This window comes from Vidua chalybeata, chromosome 5, assembly GCF_026979565.1.
Source record: "Vidua chalybeata isolate OUT-0048 chromosome 5, bVidCha1 merged haplotype, whole genome shotgun sequence".
Classification (NCBI taxonomy): Eukaryota; Metazoa; Chordata; class Aves; order Passeriformes; family Viduidae; genus Vidua; species Vidua chalybeata.
The window spans coordinates 22,940,649-22,958,517 of record NC_071534.1 but is presented as its reverse complement, the minus strand read 5'-3'; the positions used below and the strand labels follow the sequence as shown (position 1 = coordinate 22,958,517).

The 17,869-nt window shown below is 38.7% G+C and overlaps 1 protein-coding gene across 3 annotated transcripts in view; it reads left to right on the top strand.

Annotated features, from left to right (window-relative positions):
• Window positions 1–17,869, top strand: part of POLR3B (RNA polymerase III subunit B) — a 69,200-nt gene that overhangs the window by 1,018 nt on the left and 50,313 nt on the right. For all 3 annotated transcript variants that reach the window (XM_053943629.1, XM_053943630.1, XM_053943628.1), the window contains exons 2-11: window positions 516–548; window positions 1,070–1,126; window positions 1,206–1,270; window positions 1,639–1,714; window positions 4,778–4,878; window positions 7,078–7,169; window positions 7,792–7,909; window positions 8,951–9,059; window positions 15,971–16,093; window positions 17,572–17,688. In XM_053943629.1, coding sequence (XP_053799604.1) covers window positions 516–548; window positions 1,070–1,126; window positions 1,206–1,270; window positions 1,639–1,714; window positions 4,778–4,878; window positions 7,078–7,169; window positions 7,792–7,909; window positions 8,951–9,059; window positions 15,971–16,093; window positions 17,572–17,688 — 891 coding nt within the window. The remainder of the gene's footprint in view (window positions 1–515; window positions 549–1,069; window positions 1,127–1,205; window positions 1,271–1,638; window positions 1,715–4,777; window positions 4,879–7,077; window positions 7,170–7,791; window positions 7,910–8,950; window positions 9,060–15,970; window positions 16,094–17,571; window positions 17,689–17,869) is intronic.

Sequence of the window (17,869 nt, the reverse complement as noted above, 5' to 3'; positions counted from 1 at the left end):
TGATATACTTAGCACTTGTCAGTACTTTTGCTAAATCTCTGTAGGATTTAGGGTCCTGATAAGTGTTACAGAGGCAAGTGCTGCTCCCAGAACTGAGGTTCTTGCATGTATATTGTAAAGTAAATGTTGTAGGAAATCTTCCCTTTCTACAAATATAATTTACAGTGTTAACAAAACTGAAAAAAACATTAGTTGGTCTTAAATGAGGACATGGTGTTAAGGAGTTTTCTCAGAAAACTATATTTTCCCAGAAGTTGCTCTTAGGAAAGGCACTGTGCCATTGCATCCTGAGTAAATACTGCATGTATGGTTTACTGAGATGATCCAGGTCATTTTTATCCATCTCTTTTGGCTTTAGACAGTTATTTTTTGGTTCTTTTTTTCCTACATGGATCTGATTTTAAACAATGTTACTGTTCAAAAAATAACAATAAAACATGTAGACAAAAAGGCTCAGGCATGTTAGATATTTGGCTACTCCTTGGAAAGATGTCTCAAACTGTTTTTGTTTTCAGGAAAAATGGAGACTTCTTCCAGCATTTCTAAAGGTTAGTGCTGCACACTCATTTCATGGTGTGAACATTTAATCTCCTTACTAACTTTACATTCCCTTCTTCTGGCTTTTACTGTTTCCCAGAATACCTGTCCTCACTTTCCTTTGGATTTTGCCTTTTGTTTTAGTTCCTTGCAGTTATCAATAGACTTGTTCCATAGATTGTTTTCTTGATTAATTTACAGATTATTTTGTGGAGACATCCTCCTAGAGGTTTGCATTTTGGTGTGGTTATTCTCAGTCCATACTGTATATTTGTAATATTTCCAGATTATTTTCCTGTTTTACTGGCTCTCAGAGATGCTGTCCATGCTCTTTATATGACAAATCCAGTGTAAGCTTGGAAATGCAGTGTAGAACCAGAGTGAGCATCCAGCTACTTCCCAGAAGTTCGTCAGCTGAAGGAATTTAGCACAATTATCCAAACCCAGTTATAAATGCTTATATCTTAATTTCTGCCTTATGTGATGAACATTACTGAAGCTGATTTTATTTGCTGCGTGCATTGTTTTTCAGGTGAAAGGACTGGTGAAGCAGCACATAGACTCATTCAACTATTTCATCAATGTTGAGGTAGGCTTTCCTGTGGGGGAGAGTGGCTCTTAATACTCAGAAAAGGCCATGGTTCCATTCTGTTCTTTTTCTCCTCCAGATAAAGAAAATCATGAAGGCCAACGAAAAAGTGACAAGTGATGCCGACCCAATGTGGTACCTGAAGTAAGCATGAGATGATTTCCATATCAGTAGCAGCATTAGTACTATCTCAGGGGTTTGTTTTTCAGCTATAAAGTGGTTATAATCACTTGTGTAGGTATAAATCAAGAGGGTGTTTTTCATGACTTATCTCTTACTTTATGCAATGAAATATGGGAAGATTTAAAGGTTTACTGCATATGAAGGCTAAATTTGAGCTAATTTGACCACAACTCAAATACAGTGAGTTACTTTGGGAAGAATCATTGCTCATTATTAATCAAATTGTGTTCATTAAAGTAATTTCATTTTTCAGTGTATGTAAAATTTTGCTTCCTTCAGATTGCCTGAAAAATATTTGCCTCATTGCTTATTTTGAAACTGTATTACAGGTACCTCAATATCTATGTGGGTACTCCAGATGTGGAAGAAAGCTTCAATGTGACACGACCTGTATCACCTCATGAGGTATTAGTGTTTGCATCTATCTTGTTGAGTTTTTTTATCTTGGACAAAATGTGTCTTGTAGCTGCATGTAATTTTGAGTACGTGTGTGTTATATTAGGTAATGCATTGCATTCCACCATCACTGTAAAAAGAAGCTTCAGAGACTTAAGCATCATTACATAAAGCTTTTTAATTTTATTTTAAATTGTTGAGGGTTTGTTTTTTTTTTTGCTGTATTCAGTATTTTATGTTAGCTGAATTTGAGTGGGTTTCCATGAAAGTAGTGAAAAGTACTTCTCTTGCTTCATCTTGTGGCTCTCCTCATGACAGAGCTGAAGTCCTCATGCCATAATGTAGTGTTTTTTGATATTCTTATTTACTTCTTTTTAATATTAGCCTTGCTACTGTCTCCACCAGAAGTCACTTCAGTCTCTGTTTCCCTTCCAGTCTTCGAGAACTTGCATCTCATTTTTTTTTGCTCATATTTTTAAAGTCTGATTCAGAAAGCAAACATGGAAATTTTAAGCAGAAACAGATGGAAATTGTTAAAATTACAAGAAGCTGCAGAAGAACATTCTCCTTCTGGGGAGTATATTTAATTTCATTGCAGTGCTGTAGGCATGTAGGTTACCAAATGGGTTGTGTACTTCTGGAATAAAGATGGAGGACATGCTGCTGTGACTGAAATCAGAAAGTCTCTTGCTTTTGACCAACAGGATAGAAGGTAGCTTCTGTATGTATGAGAAAGCCATAAGCTAACATAAGCTTTGAACTTCTTAGGATTGCTTTCAAGTATCTAGAGACATTAAGTTCTCTTCAAAGTGCTCAGGAACACAGTATTTCTCTCCTGCTACTGTCCTTTGAGATTTATACCACTGCAACAGAAGTAGTGACCACTTCTTTTTGGCCTCTGGAGGGAGAACTGAGCTTGGAACTTGCACTTATTTACCTGCATGCAGCCTGTTGTCAACCTCATAACTCAGTTCATGTATCAGATGCTTTTTTCCTTGCTGTATCCACCTGATACTGGAAATGTTTTTTGGCATGTAATCTAGACTATAATTAAATACATTCTGTGCTTTGGAGAAATTCTGTAAGAATCAGCTGTCTAGTGGATGCCATTTGGGCATAGCCACTTTCTGTCTCCAGTGACCTGACTCTAATCTCATTTGGTTTGATGGACAGCTTTGGAATAAAGCCAATAACTCAGCCAGGTGTAATACATGATAGTGGTTGCATTTCACAAATGTCTAGCTAATGTGAACATGCACAAAATGCAACAGGAAACATTTCTTTAATATGAATGAAATTACATGCAAAAGATTGTTTGTGGCCAACAACTCATATTCAAGAATTCAGGTATTAATATGCTTGCTTACTGTATAGCTAAAGTGACTGTACATATAGAAGAAGGCAAAATAAATGCTTATAGAGCATATTGACCTTGAGTTTAGAATGAGATACTCTTGTATCTTGTATATTCTCATTGATGCTTAATGTTAGTGCATAATTTCTCTTTTTTTTCAGTGTGCTGTACACAAACGGAAGCCATAGTTATTTTCTTAAATAGGATGCTGCTCAGGTCAAGCCTGGGTGCCTTAAAAAGATATTAGATAGGAGTCTGCTGTTATATTTCTCTGTTGAAAGCCTATAAAATTCCTTCCCAAAACCACCTAAAATCATTAGATTTTTATGAGGGTCTGAGTGTATATCAGGTCATGCCTGTCTATAGTAAGAAATTACCTCAAGGAAGGTGATACAAAAATACACATACTGGAATATTACACTGTAATTTGTATTTTATATCTGTGTCTTGTGTTAAAAAAGCATATACCCAGAGAGTCCCAAGTAGTACTATTTTTTCCCCCAGGTGGTACTAAAGAGACTAACTCTCTTTTTCTTCCAGTTCTTATGGGAGTTTCACGAACTATTCATACAGATGAATTTAAAGTAATTAGTATATAGAAATATTCTCAGTTACTTTTAAATTGGGTGTAGTTGCTGGGACCAGAATGGCCCCTAGTGTCCTTCAAGGTATGGCTTGAAAGCTGCTGCTGTATATCAGTATTTTATTACTGGAGAAGAGGTTTACTTTGTAGTGTGGAGAGGAGAAGCATCAAGTTTGTGATGATTATTGAGGCGTATTTTTCTATAGAGCTGCATCTTCAATACACAGCACAATCTTAATTGCCTTTTATTAGTACATAATCAATACGCCGAAGGACTGCAGAAATATAAGTGCTAGTCTGACTACTGTTAAACCTGTAATCCTGGAGCTGAAAGGTAAAGCATGCTCAGTGAGGTCACGAATGACGTGCTGCGAGTTGCTCTGTTGTGTTCAGCAGATGCAGTAAGGCCTGTCTTGCATGAAGAGACACAGTACCTTAGGGGCTGGCAACATCTTAGAGTGAGGCTGGGGAGAGCAGAACAGAAAGATTGGATTAGAAATTATTGAGCCTTGAGGTATCTAATGCCCTAGATATTTATTCTGCTTCTCTTGGTCTCCAAGGAATTTGCAGACAAGTTCTAGGAATCTTTGCAGGAAGTGATTATGTAGTGAGCCTTCTGTAAATCATCTTAATAAATGGTACCGTAGGTTTGCTCATTCTGATAATAAAGTAGCATGGTGTGTCTCTCAATCTTGTGCCTTTCCATTCTGTCAGACTTCGTATGGCAGCACAGGTCTTCAGCTGTTGAGAGTCTGCAGTATAGAAATGTCCCTGAGCTGAGCACTGCTCAGACACACTGTGATCTTTGTGCCAGCTCTGCTGATTATACCTGTTTAATTAGACCTTTTGGTTTAATTAGAGAGTTTATAAGTTAAGCTCTGCAGTGCTGCCTTCTGAAGGCACAGATCTGCTGTCTACTTTTGAAAATCAGAGCAATTGTATTTGGATTTTCTTAGATTTTGTTTTAAACAAAAACAAAACGGAGAGTCTGTCAAACATTCTTCAGGTATCATGAAGATGTTGCTGAAGCTTTGCTTTGCTTGATTTCTTTGTGAGAATTTACAGGACAGGGCTGTTTTAAGAGAGATGCTTGAGCCAACACCTGACTTGTTGTGTGTGCCTGTTGTCCTTTCAGTGCCGCCTGAGGGACATGACCTATTCCGCGCCGATTACCGTGGATATTGAGTACACCCGAGGCAGCCAGAGGATCATCCGCAATGCGCTACCCATTGGCAGGTGAGACACCACCTACTGAGCTGCTGCTATCAGTTTTCATTTGCTGCCATGCTGGGAAGAGTTTTTACTGCAAAACAGATGTAGGCCAACCTTGCTTCCTTGTTAAAAGAAACAATGAGCAGGCAAATCTTCATAAACAGCTGTACAGGATTTTTAGAGTCTAAGACCTTGTTTTGCAAAAGCATCCTTCCAGAGAAGGATGGATATAAGGATGAATGTTGTTTCTGATTCTGTTGGTATAAAACCACAGAGGAAAATGTATGCCTGGAGCTGCAAGCTGCATTACTGTAAAATGAAATCAGGCATGTTTGCTTTGTAGCCAAATTATTCAGTCTTTCATACATAGTATGTAGAGTAGCATCTGTGGAAGGTGCAAGGAAAGCAAGCATTAGTTCTGCTGCACAAGTTAAGCTTTCATTTAAAATTGCTTAAGTTACGATACTAGACTGGCTTTAAGGGCATACATGCAAAAAGCTTTTTGCTGTTAAAAACTGTTAATATCCAGTTATTATTTCCACAGGAAATAATTTTCCTCATCTCTCCCTAGTATTATACTTGTTTTCTTTGGCCAATGCTCTTGTTTGACATGCAGTTTGGACTGGGACAGATGTTTCACTGGAGTTTTCAGTAATGGCATTTGAGTATTCCATTTTACCTTATGCCAACTGCTTCTTGTTTCTGATATAAACAGCCAATGCATTAAGCTTATATTGTGTGTGATAGATTTTGCTTGTCATAGGAAGCTTCTTATCTCTAGGAAGCACTTTCTCAGTGAAATATAGTGACAAGATAGCTTTTTATGCTCTGCAGAAATACAGAATTTGAGTTCATCAGTTTTCTTTTAGGATATAAGAATATGAAAACAGCAAATAAATTAAAATAATTTATGAGATCTGAATACAAAATGTATAACCTAATCTTGTTTTTTATTGAAGCAAATTTGAATGAAAAATCTCAGAGGTTGAAAATATTTGTGTAGTAGAACTCATGAATAATTTTTGTCAACGTGTGTTTTAGAAAACACTTGGAACACAATTCTTACAAAGGCTGTCCACCAAGGAGTGAAATTCTGTAAGCTGGATCAAAAGTCAGCTTTTTTGTAGAAGAGGCTAAAGAGCACGGAGGTCTTTTGGTAGACGTAGTGGTAAACTCTTTCTGTCTTTTGCAAAATACAGCTTTCTCTTTGGAAGTAAACTACTCTCTTTCCAAAGTTTTAATGAAAAACCTGAGAGTGAAAAGGTACATTATGAAGTTGACTATAAAAGTACACTTTTCAATAATAACTGCAAAATCATTGCTGGTTAGTTGTTAAATAAGCCAAATTGAAAGTAAGCATTCTATGATTTATCATGGGGTGATAGAATAATTCAGGTTGAAAGAGTATACAATCTCCTCAGCCTCTAGTACAGCCTCCTGCTCAAAATGGGTCAGCTCTGTGATCAAACCAGGTTGCTCCATGCTTTATCCTGTCAGGTCCTGAAGACCTCCATAAATGCAGACTGTCCAACTTCCCTGTGCAGCTTTTGCACTGTTTGACTGCCCTCATGATGAAGTTTTGTCTCACATGCAGTCTGTGGATCTTTAGTTTCTCTTTTATTTACTTCCCTAAGCACTGAATTTTAAAAAATTTCTTGGAGTATCTTTCTACCACATGTTGGCTTCACAAAATCCTTGCTTGCAGGCTTCTCTGCTAGGACACGAGAGAAGTCAGAGGTACTACTGGGGATACTTCATGCTTAGGTTATGAATTAGAGGCACTATCTCTTTGCAGCCAGAAGGTGTCATTCCTCTGTGGGAAATGAGATATGAACTAACTTTATGTAATAAAAACTGGTAACAGTGGATCTGCAGTGGCATGTTCTTCTTTGCAGACTGTTTTGGGGACCAGGAGTCTTTGCACTTATTGTCATTGCCCTTGGTGACCCTTGCTTGTCACAATGCCTGAGTAGCTGCATAGCAATTAAATAGGAAGTCTGTGGTTTCTGCTTGCAGGTGTCCAGTTTCAGGTCTCTTTTGAATTACATGTTCAATGGAATAAGGTGGGCTCAAATAAGCATGCTGTTGGATTACAGCATGCATGAGTTCTGATTACCTTAAATGTGTATCTCCAGTTTGTTCAGCCTGGTTTTTGTTCTGAATTTGACTATTCATATTTTTCTGTCTGAGTCTGAAGTTAATTTGTACCTGGTTTTCTTGCAGAATGCCTATAATGCTGCGTAGCTCCAATTGTGTACTTACTGGGAAAACTCCAGCAGAATTTGCTAAATTAAATGAGTGTCCATTAGATCCAGGTACATTTTCACTCATGTTTTTTTTTTTTTTTTCCCATCTGTGCTTTGAGTTTTAAATCTTTTGGTATGTTTCCTGCCACCTTTAAGTCTTTATGGAAACTTCTCAAGTGTGTGCTTGCAACTAAAAGAAATTGTCAGGGTTTTGTTGAGAACATAAATAGTTGGTATTTGCAGACAAAGTTTTCAACGCCAAAAAGCAACTCACCAAAATATTGAATATTTTATTTTGAATTTTATATATAGTGTTGTACAGTGATGTGCTATATGGGGAAAAAGGATGGAGTTCATTCATTGAAAATTAAACAGATTAGGAAAGAGTGGAGTATGATGTCCTCCAGAGTGGGATCTCTCCTTTGTCATTGCCTTTTGTAAAGCAAGAATAAAGTGTTACATATAATACATGGTATTATTTGGTATCTAGAGAGGAGTCGGAGGGTTATAACAAACAACTTCTTTGGTTTTTATCTGTCAACTTTGTTCATTATTCTTTTAAGTGAGAATTTACTCTCCCATTGTGTACTTACGGTTTATTTTCTAATAATTTATATTCAAAGGCATATTGGAGGAGCCAAGTAAGGTGCAAGGGAACTGACATGCAAAATATTTTTTTTCTGTTAACTAGGTGGCTATTTCATTGTTAAAGGTGTAGAGAAAGTCATTCTTATTCAAGAGCAGTTATCCAAAAACAGAATCATTGTTGAAGCTGATAGAAAAGGCACAGTTGGCGCTTCTGTTACCAGGTATGGTAAATTCCTACCATTACATAAAAGAGATAAACCCAAAGCTTTAAAACTTCATTGGTGTAATTGAAATAGCTGTGGAGGTTTCTTCCTAGTATAGTTTAAAAAAAAAAAAAAAAAAAGCAGAAGAAAAAGCTGTAGACATTCAATGCTCCTGTCTTGCTACTGTAATTTTGTATGCTAAAATGTCAATCCCTAAACAGTATAGTATTCCTACAAAAATCAGTGAGAGTTACTCATTTGTTTCAGGATTCATCTCAGATTAGGAAAAGCAAGTTCTAATTTTTAATGTAACAAAGTGCACTTTGTAATTGATGGTGTTTGATCTCAGTTTGCAGCAGGTAACATGAAGTTACCGCAGTGGAAATTGGATGTAAGCTTTTGTCTGCCTCTCTACATAAAATTGGCATAAAAACTTCTAAATGAAGGGCAGCTGAGGAGGAAACAAATATTTTTGTACAACACAAATTACTGAAAATGGCAAAGGAGTCTAAATCTGGCCTTTCTTTGATCAAGCTTTGCTTTTATTTTGTTTGGCCTTTGGTTGGTTGTTTTTTATTTTTTAAGCTGCATTCTGGTCTATTCTATGGTGCTTGTCACTATTCAGTGTGAGGGCTGCTTTTTCTTCTCCAGAGGCCTCACTTCTCTCCTAGCTGCTCTGCTGTCTCTCAGTACGTCTGGATGAGGTTAATGGACCACCAAGTACTGTTATGTTGTTACCACTGTTGCTGCAGTACTTGTTCACAGTTTGACCTTACTGGTTACATCCAAACTGATTATCAAAGCATGTAAAGATGATTTGGAAAAGTACAGACTTCTATTTGTTTAAGTCAAATATTCCAAATAGTCCCCAGCACGGGTGATAACACCCTTGAAGTTAAAGGCTGATGCCTGACTGGTTTGATGTAATTTTTAAAAGAGGAGAAAGTGGGATTAATTCAGCTGAAAGATTGTTCAAGCTTGCTAAGTTCTATACAAAAGATACTAGGAATCAGTGCAAACACTCTGTTGGACATAGTATTATTTTTATTTTAACTTCAGTTCCACTCATGAGAAGAAGAGCAGAACAAATATGGTTGTGAAACAAGGAAGATTTTACCTGAGGCACAACACTCTGTCAGAAGATATTCCCATTGCTATCATATTTAAGGTAACACAGCTGTTTGTTCAGAAAAAAAAAAAAAAAAAAAAAAGGGGGAAAATGCTGTGCTGTAGTTCAAGAATGAAGATCGACAGCAGCTCTCTATTTAATATGTATCGAAGGACTTGGCAGGGCTTAGAAACTGCAGGCTTTTTCCCCCTGGGAAGTAATTTTTATTGTACAGCAAAAAGGAGAATAAGTGCTGTATTTTTCTGCAAGGAGAGCATTGCTGGGCCAAGACAAATGCCTGCCACCCCCTTACTCTGCCTTATGAGGTGTCTGTTGCTACAAGTCAGAAGCATTTTGGTTTGTTATGAGCTATGTTGCAAGTTGTGTTAAGGGTCATTGTTTCTGGTTTTCTGTCTGTGAAATCAAATGTATGGATTGGGAAAGGTGGTGGGTGGGCACGCTCTGTCCAGCTGCTGGAGAAGACAGTAGGGCATGGCCTGGCCTTAGGCTGAGAGCTGTCCTGCCAACAGCTGGAGCTCCTTCCTGTCCTGTCCTGCTTTGCTGCTGCCTGTGGCTTTACAGCCTGGTACGTTGCGTGTGCAGGAGGAGATTGGGCTGTGTTCTTGGAGGCACAAAAAAGCCTCTGTCTGGAGGGATGTAGGCAAAACTCTTTTTTTGTGTTCTCTGTAGTGGGTTACAGCACAGAAGGTTTGGAGAGGTGGTCACAGGAAGTGATGTGCCAGGAGAGGGCAGCATGAGGTTGCAGCATCCGAGCTGGTCGTGCCTGCAGCACAGTTGTTACTGACGGGTTTGTCCGAATTACTGCAGCACTTGGTGTGCCTTGGTACTAGCAAATAGTTTAATCATTGGGTTTAGGCTTGAGAAGTAAATGGCTGGTGCCTCTGATTAAGCAAATCTCTTCGAATAAGAGTAGATAATCTGTTTTTAGTGACCAGGGTTAAAGGAATTTGAGAAGGTATTTATGGACAGAAATGTACATAAAAGTGCCAGAATTAAATTCACAACTCTTGTGTTGTAGGAAGGTGTTAATGTGGCTCTTAATCCATTTGCTTCAATACCAAACTGCTGGATTCCACCTTACCATCTAGATTTTTACTACCTTTTGTCACCCTGTGCTGGTACAGATAAATACCTGCTCATGTAGAGTAACTGCTCTGGGTTGTTGTCTCAGGAGATGGTTGTTGGCTTGTTTTCCTAAGCAAAATTATACTGACTGTTTTATTACCTTCTGACAATGCTTGCTGTAATTATCCCCCTCTTCATAAGTATCTTTTATATTTTAGATAATATTCCTTAATTTTTCATTTATTAATTGCATAAGGGCTTACAGTTGTTAAAAGCTCTTGGCTGTAATGCTTTTCAATTATTTATATTGATTTAATACAGTAGCAAATTAGCTACTTCCACTTTAACTATTCTGAATGTTCCATTCCAGCTGTTCTCATGAGTGGTCATCTTTTTTACCTTTCCTTTAATGACATGAAATTCAGGGATCTTCTGTCTACTTCTGGTGAGTCTCCAGCTGGAAATGAAAGCAGTCACCAGTCTCCATTTTCCATTTTTGGGCATTGCTGTAATGTGCTATTGCTTCATTTTGTTTAACTACTAGAAGCAAGATTACAAATGCAATAGGCCTCAGCCTGGAGAATCCCAGATTTAGGAGCACCTGTCTAACTTCAGCTCTCTCACGTGGCAGTATTATACACTGGAGATCTGTTGGAAAAGCAAGGAGAATAATTCCTTTCTGCCAACACCCAAGCCTTGGGCATGAAGCATGTGTCTTCCTTGTTACTGGTAGCTGTTCTGCTTCTTGTGATGTGAGATCTACATGTGCAAGGGACAAAACTAAGCTGTATAGATTTGAGGTCTGAAGTTTTGACTGCCTTTGAATCCTTAACTTGTACTGAAACAGCTCCATGTTTAATTTCTAATTAAAACTAAAATGAGAAAGCAATGGCAAAAATCTATTGCTCTGCATTTCCTCCCAGACCAGCATACAGGCTACAACCAAGTTCCACAGACCTCTGTGTTTTGACTAAGAAAACAAATACTAATTGGTAGAGGGCTGCCATTCAGTGCATTGCCCAGCTAGAGGAGACAGTTTGTCAGGGACTGTCAGAGAGACAGTGAGCAATTTTGGATTGTCTTTCTAGTCCCAGAAGCTTAATTGACATGATGTTCTCTATGTGACTTAAGAAGTAGATCAGGTGCAGAAAATCATTGTAGCATTATGCAAGAGAAAGCAAGGCTTGCAGATCTATAATCTAATGTGTATTTAAAGCTACTGCATTTGTAAGGTGGAGGTGTACTAATGTATCCTCTAGACATCTTTGTCAAAAGCAAGGACTGTGAAATAGAGAGCATTACAAACACCACCAACTAACAGAGCTGAGGCCTAAAATTCTCAGAGCGCCCTAGACTAGAATCTAAGGTCACCCTTGTGTTTCAGGTACAAAGTCATGGACAGAGCTGCATGCTAGGGGAAGACCTGAACACAGTGTTCTCCATCCTTGCTTTTGGTGAGAAATTAAGCCCAGGCACCTGGGCTGTAGGGAGCCATGGATCTAAAGGTCCCTTGATCTGGATAGATAGGGACTGAATTGTGTGGGGTCACCCTAAAGGAGGCATCTGCATTCAGTTCATCCTCCCCCATAACTGCATTCCAGAATGACCTTGTCCTGTTGCTTTGTTTTTTCTGCCATTCAGACCTGTAGGGATCTTTGGGATGCTCAGACGTTTTACAGCCAGTTGTGCCAAACACGTGTAAGTTGTGGTTTTGTGAAATTTAGCACATTGACTACAACTAACTGAAATTTGGTAGGCTACAAAAGGCATGTGCCTGGCACTATTCTAGGGCAGATTTGGGATAGCTGCTCTTTAGATATGAGGGAGTTAGAGCTTTGTAGTTGTGCTAGCTTAAACAGTTTTCCCTAACCTTTCTTCTTATGAGTGAGAAGCATTAGTGCAGTCCCTATATATGGAAATGCAACTTTACTTTTGAAGTAGTGACATGAAACAGACAATTTTGCCCCTTAAATATGTGTCTGTTGCAGTTTTTAAAAGGGCTGTTAACTGCCTTGTAATGGGAAACAAACACATCTAATTTGCTTCCTGCTTACTTTGTAACATTTCTTCATTCGTTAATATACATCTGTGACCACAGGGGTATTTAGGGTGTCTTGAGCTGCTTTGCAACCCAAGAGACCTTTGTTTTAGGCTGTGTCAGTTGTGCACATCTCATAGGGCTGTGTGAACTGTGCACAGTGCTCTTTTGAATATGTCAAGCTGGGAGGTGCACATGCTTTACCTGGGGGGCTTGGACAGTTTCAGGTAGCAGTGAGTGTTGGAGGAGGTGTGGAATATTTGTGTGGTATGTAAGGGTGTTTCTATCCTGAAAAACATTTGAGTTGGAGGTAAGATGGTGCTGCTGCTTTTGCAGGAAGTTCCCTACATTGGAGGGAGTTAGAGCTGCTCAAAGGTAAGGGCTATTTCTCTTTTGAGTTTGTGATCTCGATTTGGTAGGTTTGAGTGAGCCCCGAGAGCTGAAGTCAGTGAAGGTTGTATGCTGTATCAAAACTAGTTAGGGAAGGAAGAGGATTATAAATAACCTACAGGGACTTAAAAGTTGAATTTTATGACCTGAATCACTAGATGAAGTTCCTTTAGTTTATGTGGGAGCTGTAAGAAACTGCTCGAGGACCTGGGGCAAAAGATTTGAACAGCAAGTTGAGTTTCATTTTTACAAACCTGCTTTAGCCTTGGAGATGCAGCTCTAGAGGAACAGCTGTGTGGTGGTCTGACTAGATCTGCAGGATTATGGGTTCCCATGGCTGTTGTTTCATAGCTCGTATCTTTTGAATTATGAAAGCTCCAGACCAATTCTGTCTGTGATGTCAACCTTGAACTTCCCTGACATCTTTTTAATCCAGTCATCTGCCCGTCTCCATGCTGTAATTCAGCCTGATGGAGTGCAGAACTACATTCTAGGGAAGTGCCATGGAAACGCCTAGACATCATCATTAAGACATAAGCCAGGGGAGGAAGAGCTGGGCTCACGCTCTCATCTGTACATGTGTGTGTGCACACACAAAGGTGGACACACACACATTTGGGCAGAGGAAAGTTCCCCAGTCTTAGGAGGGGGTTGACCCCACTTGGATCGCTTTCTCCCACTTGAACTCAGGATGATCTGAATATTCTGAATGCTTGCTTTGCCTTGTCTGTTTTATGTCCGTTGACTGCTAGCCTTCAGCTGTGGTCTTCAGCAGCCTGCTCTTCTGTCCTTCCTCATCCTTTCACTGCCACTGTTAAAATATGCTTTTACAATGTCTCCTTCCCCCCGCCCCCCATGAAATTACCCCTTTGTGGCATTGCCTTCTAATCATAAAGAAACAAGAAGTTTTGTCTACTGCTTTACTTTTATGTTAATTCCCTTTCCCTCAGCTTTGTCCTAGAACCGTGAGTGTTTTAAGCGTAGGGCCCGTTCCTATATTGCATGTCTTCCATGTTTCTGTAACACAAGCAACAACCAGGGAATATTTTGTTAGTATCCTAATGATGTTACAGGCTAATTCTGGATTACTTCTCTTGTATTGGTTTGGCTTTTTTAGTTGTTTGTTTGGTTTTTCTTGGAAGGGTAACATCAGGGCCAAATTTACTGAAAATCAAAGTGTTAAGATTACAAATCTTTCTGATGGCAGCATGGGCCTGCTGCTTGTCCTTTCAGTGTTGCATGTAGGTGGTTTTGCATATGCAACTCTGCTCAGGATTGTTGAGAATAAATAGGTTTACTTTTAGGCTGTTGTATTAGCACAGCTTTTTCAGTCGTTTGCCTGAGTATTAGTCATTACTCATAAATTCATTTCCTTCAATTTGCACATATGTAATAACGCAACATTTGTTGTTTGGTGATAGATCCTAGCTTTTCCTACTCAGAAACTTAGAATTCTCAGGTGATTCTGCTGCTACAAATTCCAGCTAGAAAATCTATGCAGGCATAAAGATCTGCTTACTCTCATCCTTTTGCTGTAACACTTGATCAGAGAATTCATCAAGGCAGAAGAAATCATCAGCCCTCTTTAATTTACTATGGCTTTCAGTTTTTAATGGATAAAAAAACATAATAAAAATTCAGATTGATTTTTTCCCCCCAGTTTTTATATGGCACCTAAGATTTGGTTGCCATCCTAGGATTAACCTGATGGACAGAAATAGGGTGATACCAGCTTGCAGTTGATGTGCTTTAGATAAATGTATTTGTATTATATGTGCCTAGAATGGCACAAAAATTTTGTTCTTCTGAAAACTTCTAGACTAAGTGCAATAATTGTCTGAATCTAGTTGTTGTTCCTAAAGTAGTTTGCTGGTCAGCTATTAAATCCTAGACACGTGGAAACTTACTGTTGTGAAGCTTTCAAGCTTTTGTAGACTTATCTTTTGAGTCTGGCTTTAAGGTCAGGAGGGAATTTTGTTAACTTCTCTGCTGAGATTTTTTAACTACAGTGTGACCTTATTTAAAAGGGTGAGCAAGTGTAATAGTATTTGAAAACCAGAGTTCTCAACCACAATGATATCACATGGCCAGCTTCTGGTTCTGAAAAGAGGCTTGAGATCAGAGGGGTGACTACTTAGTGGGATCACACTATGATGAAGCACTCATACCTGGTGAAGTAACTGTATCTTGAGTTGGCTCTCAAGTCTGTCTGAGATTGTGGAATTGTGATCTGGGCTTTGCATTAAAAGAGAAGAGTCCTCACAGTGTCCTGGGTGTGTTACACTTCTGCAGTGCTTTTAATTTCTAATAAACCATAAGGTGAAAAGGCAGTGTTTGAATTTAAAGGAACTTCAACCACTTCTTTGTTCAAGAAGAAGGAAATGAAAGAAAAAAGAAGCTGAATATTTCACAATTAGAGCAATGGTTTTGCAAGGGAATGGCATTAGCTAAGTGTTAAACAAAGTGACACTCCATGAAGGCAATAAGAAGGGAAGGTATTTCTGCATTTTTGAGGAAAATGTGACTTTTTGGGGTACTGCCAGTTTTTAATGAGAACCAGAATACTAGAGTCTACATAGGCCATTATTTACAATGGTCTTTGTGGCAGGCGCTTTGGAGAATAATGTGAATGCAAACGTAACTTCCTCACAAAGTTCTGAGAAACATATTATAACTCAGCCAGAAGAGGTTTAGTGAGATTATTCCATTTCTTGATATGGCTGAGCTCCAGGCAAATGTGTGAAGGGGGGAGTTTTAGCACCATCTGGAATCCACAAAAGCCTTCACTGCTGGCTGCCACCTTGAAACACTTACTGATACAGAGATTTTTCTAAACCTGTTAAGCGCTTTCTTAGTTTATTAAGCTTCTTCCGCGGTATAAAGTCTAACAAGGTGTCCATGGATCAATGAAATAATAGAATGTCTTTCAAGTGGAATTGTGTAGTGAAGTCATCTTCTAAATGCAGAGAGATGCAAAGGGGGACAATTGTAAACATTTCTCAAATATGATGAGCTACATCACAGTCAATGGAATTTGCAAAATTGCTCATGGTAAGAGACTGTGAGTACTCCTTTAAGAAATTTCACCTTCCTTTCTTTATTGTAGATTCTGACTTGGCTTTCATTGTTAAACACTTTGTGATTTGATTTTACTCAGTATTTTTTTTTCTTAAGAAAAAACCCACAGAATTTAACTCCTGTCAGTGAAGAAAAGGGAAAAAAAAACCCAAATAGGCTCTCCAAAAAGTGTGTGTGTTCCTGCTGCTTATCAAGATTTCCATTTAACGTTCTTCCATAGCTGGAATATGTGCTGCCAGTGCCAGATGGCACAGTTTCTTAGAGAAGAACTAGCTCTTGCTTAGTAGTAATGCAGACAAACAATACCAAATTAGCATAAGCAAATGTCAGTGAGTTAACATAAAGCCTGTGTTATTTCTGCCTTTTCTTCTTTTCCTAGGCCATGGGTGTTGAGAGTGACCAGGAGATTGTACAGATGATTGGCACAGAGGAACATGTGATGGCTGCATTTGCTCCTAGCCTGGAAGAATGCCAAAAAGCTCAGATTTTTACACAGATGCAGGTGTGTCTTTTCACATGGCCAGAGACCATAAAAATCAAGACAGTGGGTATTGACCACTTTGCTGTGTCAGCAAAGGACATAGACTTCGTGTTTTAAGGTTTGTTTTGGGGGTTTATTTCAAGCTGAGGCTTTTTAAAGGATCCGGACTTGTCAAACTTGTGAGACTTGACTCTCATAACCTAACTGGAGAAGAAAAAAAATCAGTCAAGCAATGCTTTGTTTTCAGAAGCCCAAGGCTGTGTTTTAATGGCATAACCCTGTGTATAACAAGTAGCAATGTCCATAAAATTAGGGGGGTTTGTTAAAGACTTTTTCTTAAAAAGGACTTGCATGTCCCATTTTGCTGAAGCCCTGGTGATGTGGCTATGACTATTTCATCATGAGTAGATGTTCTTCTATTTTAGTCTCCTGTATGAAGCCTACAGTAGCAGCAACCCTCTGTTCTGCTAAAGACTCAGCAGAATTCTCTTAGCTCATGTACTTTTTTTAGTTAGCCAGAACATGGGCCATTTTGCTGGGAGCAAATGGGAATATATTAATCTGCTAGAAGAAGCTTTTGGAGATTAATCTTATTTCTGCTATTTCATTGTAAACTTTGCCAAATCATTCCATGTGTGATGTTTAGTGTTTTAAAGTGAACATCTTTCTGGTTTTCATCTTTGGGGGCTTTTGAGGGTTCCAATTAGCTTAAAGAGCTCCTAAGTCAGAGTCAGATGAGTAAGATGAGTGAGATGGAGCAACACAGAAGAATGTGAAGTATTCAGAAAGTTAGAAAACCAGAAATAGGGAAGTTATTCTGTGCAAGAAATGTCAAATAAGTTAATAGAGAGATAGCTCTTTGTGGAAGAGTGTAACAGATGTCATTTAGTGGAGAGGGTGATTCTTTCACATAGCTTCATGGCTTCCAGGCAGGAGCTTCCTGTGTGGGCTTGGAGAGCTTCTTGACTCATCTCACTAGGAATTCTGCAGATTGATTGACAGCTGGTAGGAGAATAAGAATCTGCTGCAAGGCACTCCTGGAGACAGATTTGGCTGCCACACAGTAGCTTTTGGGGATATTAAACAGGGAATGCCACGTCATGCTTTAATATCTGAATGAAATTTAGCAAGTACACAAAAGAACTGAAGGTGAAAAGTCTAATTAAATAAACTAGATATTTTTGGAATTTATAGAATCCTTTTTTCCATATCTCTGCTATATCCTTTCTTTTAATATCATAGTAATAATGAATTTGCACCACTTTCCATTCCAGATGTTATGAACCTGTGACAAACGCATTGTATGCATAGTCAATTGTGTCACTTTTCAGGAATTTTTTTCTTCGTATCACTTACATCTTTGTTATTTTGCAATTTGTTTGATATTTGTATCATCCATTGGTGGTGAGATTGCACTGGTTGAGGAATACACCATATGTGTGTGTATTTGTATAGGTTACAATTCTGATATTAACTCAGGTTAATTCCCCCCCTCACAGGCATTGAAGTACATTGGAAACAAAGTACGAAGGCAAAGGATGTGGGGAGGCCCAAAGAAAACCAAGATGGAAGAAGCCCGAGAGCTGCTGGCATCAACCATTCTGACCCATGTGCTTGTATGTAACATTCTGGGGTTTTTTTAAACAGGAGTAAGCTTGTATGGTTATTTATGGTGTGAGCTTTGTTGGCAGGGAAAAATGTCTTTGATGGCTTTGTAGCTGAGAGAAAGTAAATCATCCTCAAACTTGGATTGAGTCAAAAGAAATCTTTGTGAAATGCTGTACCATTGAACTAATC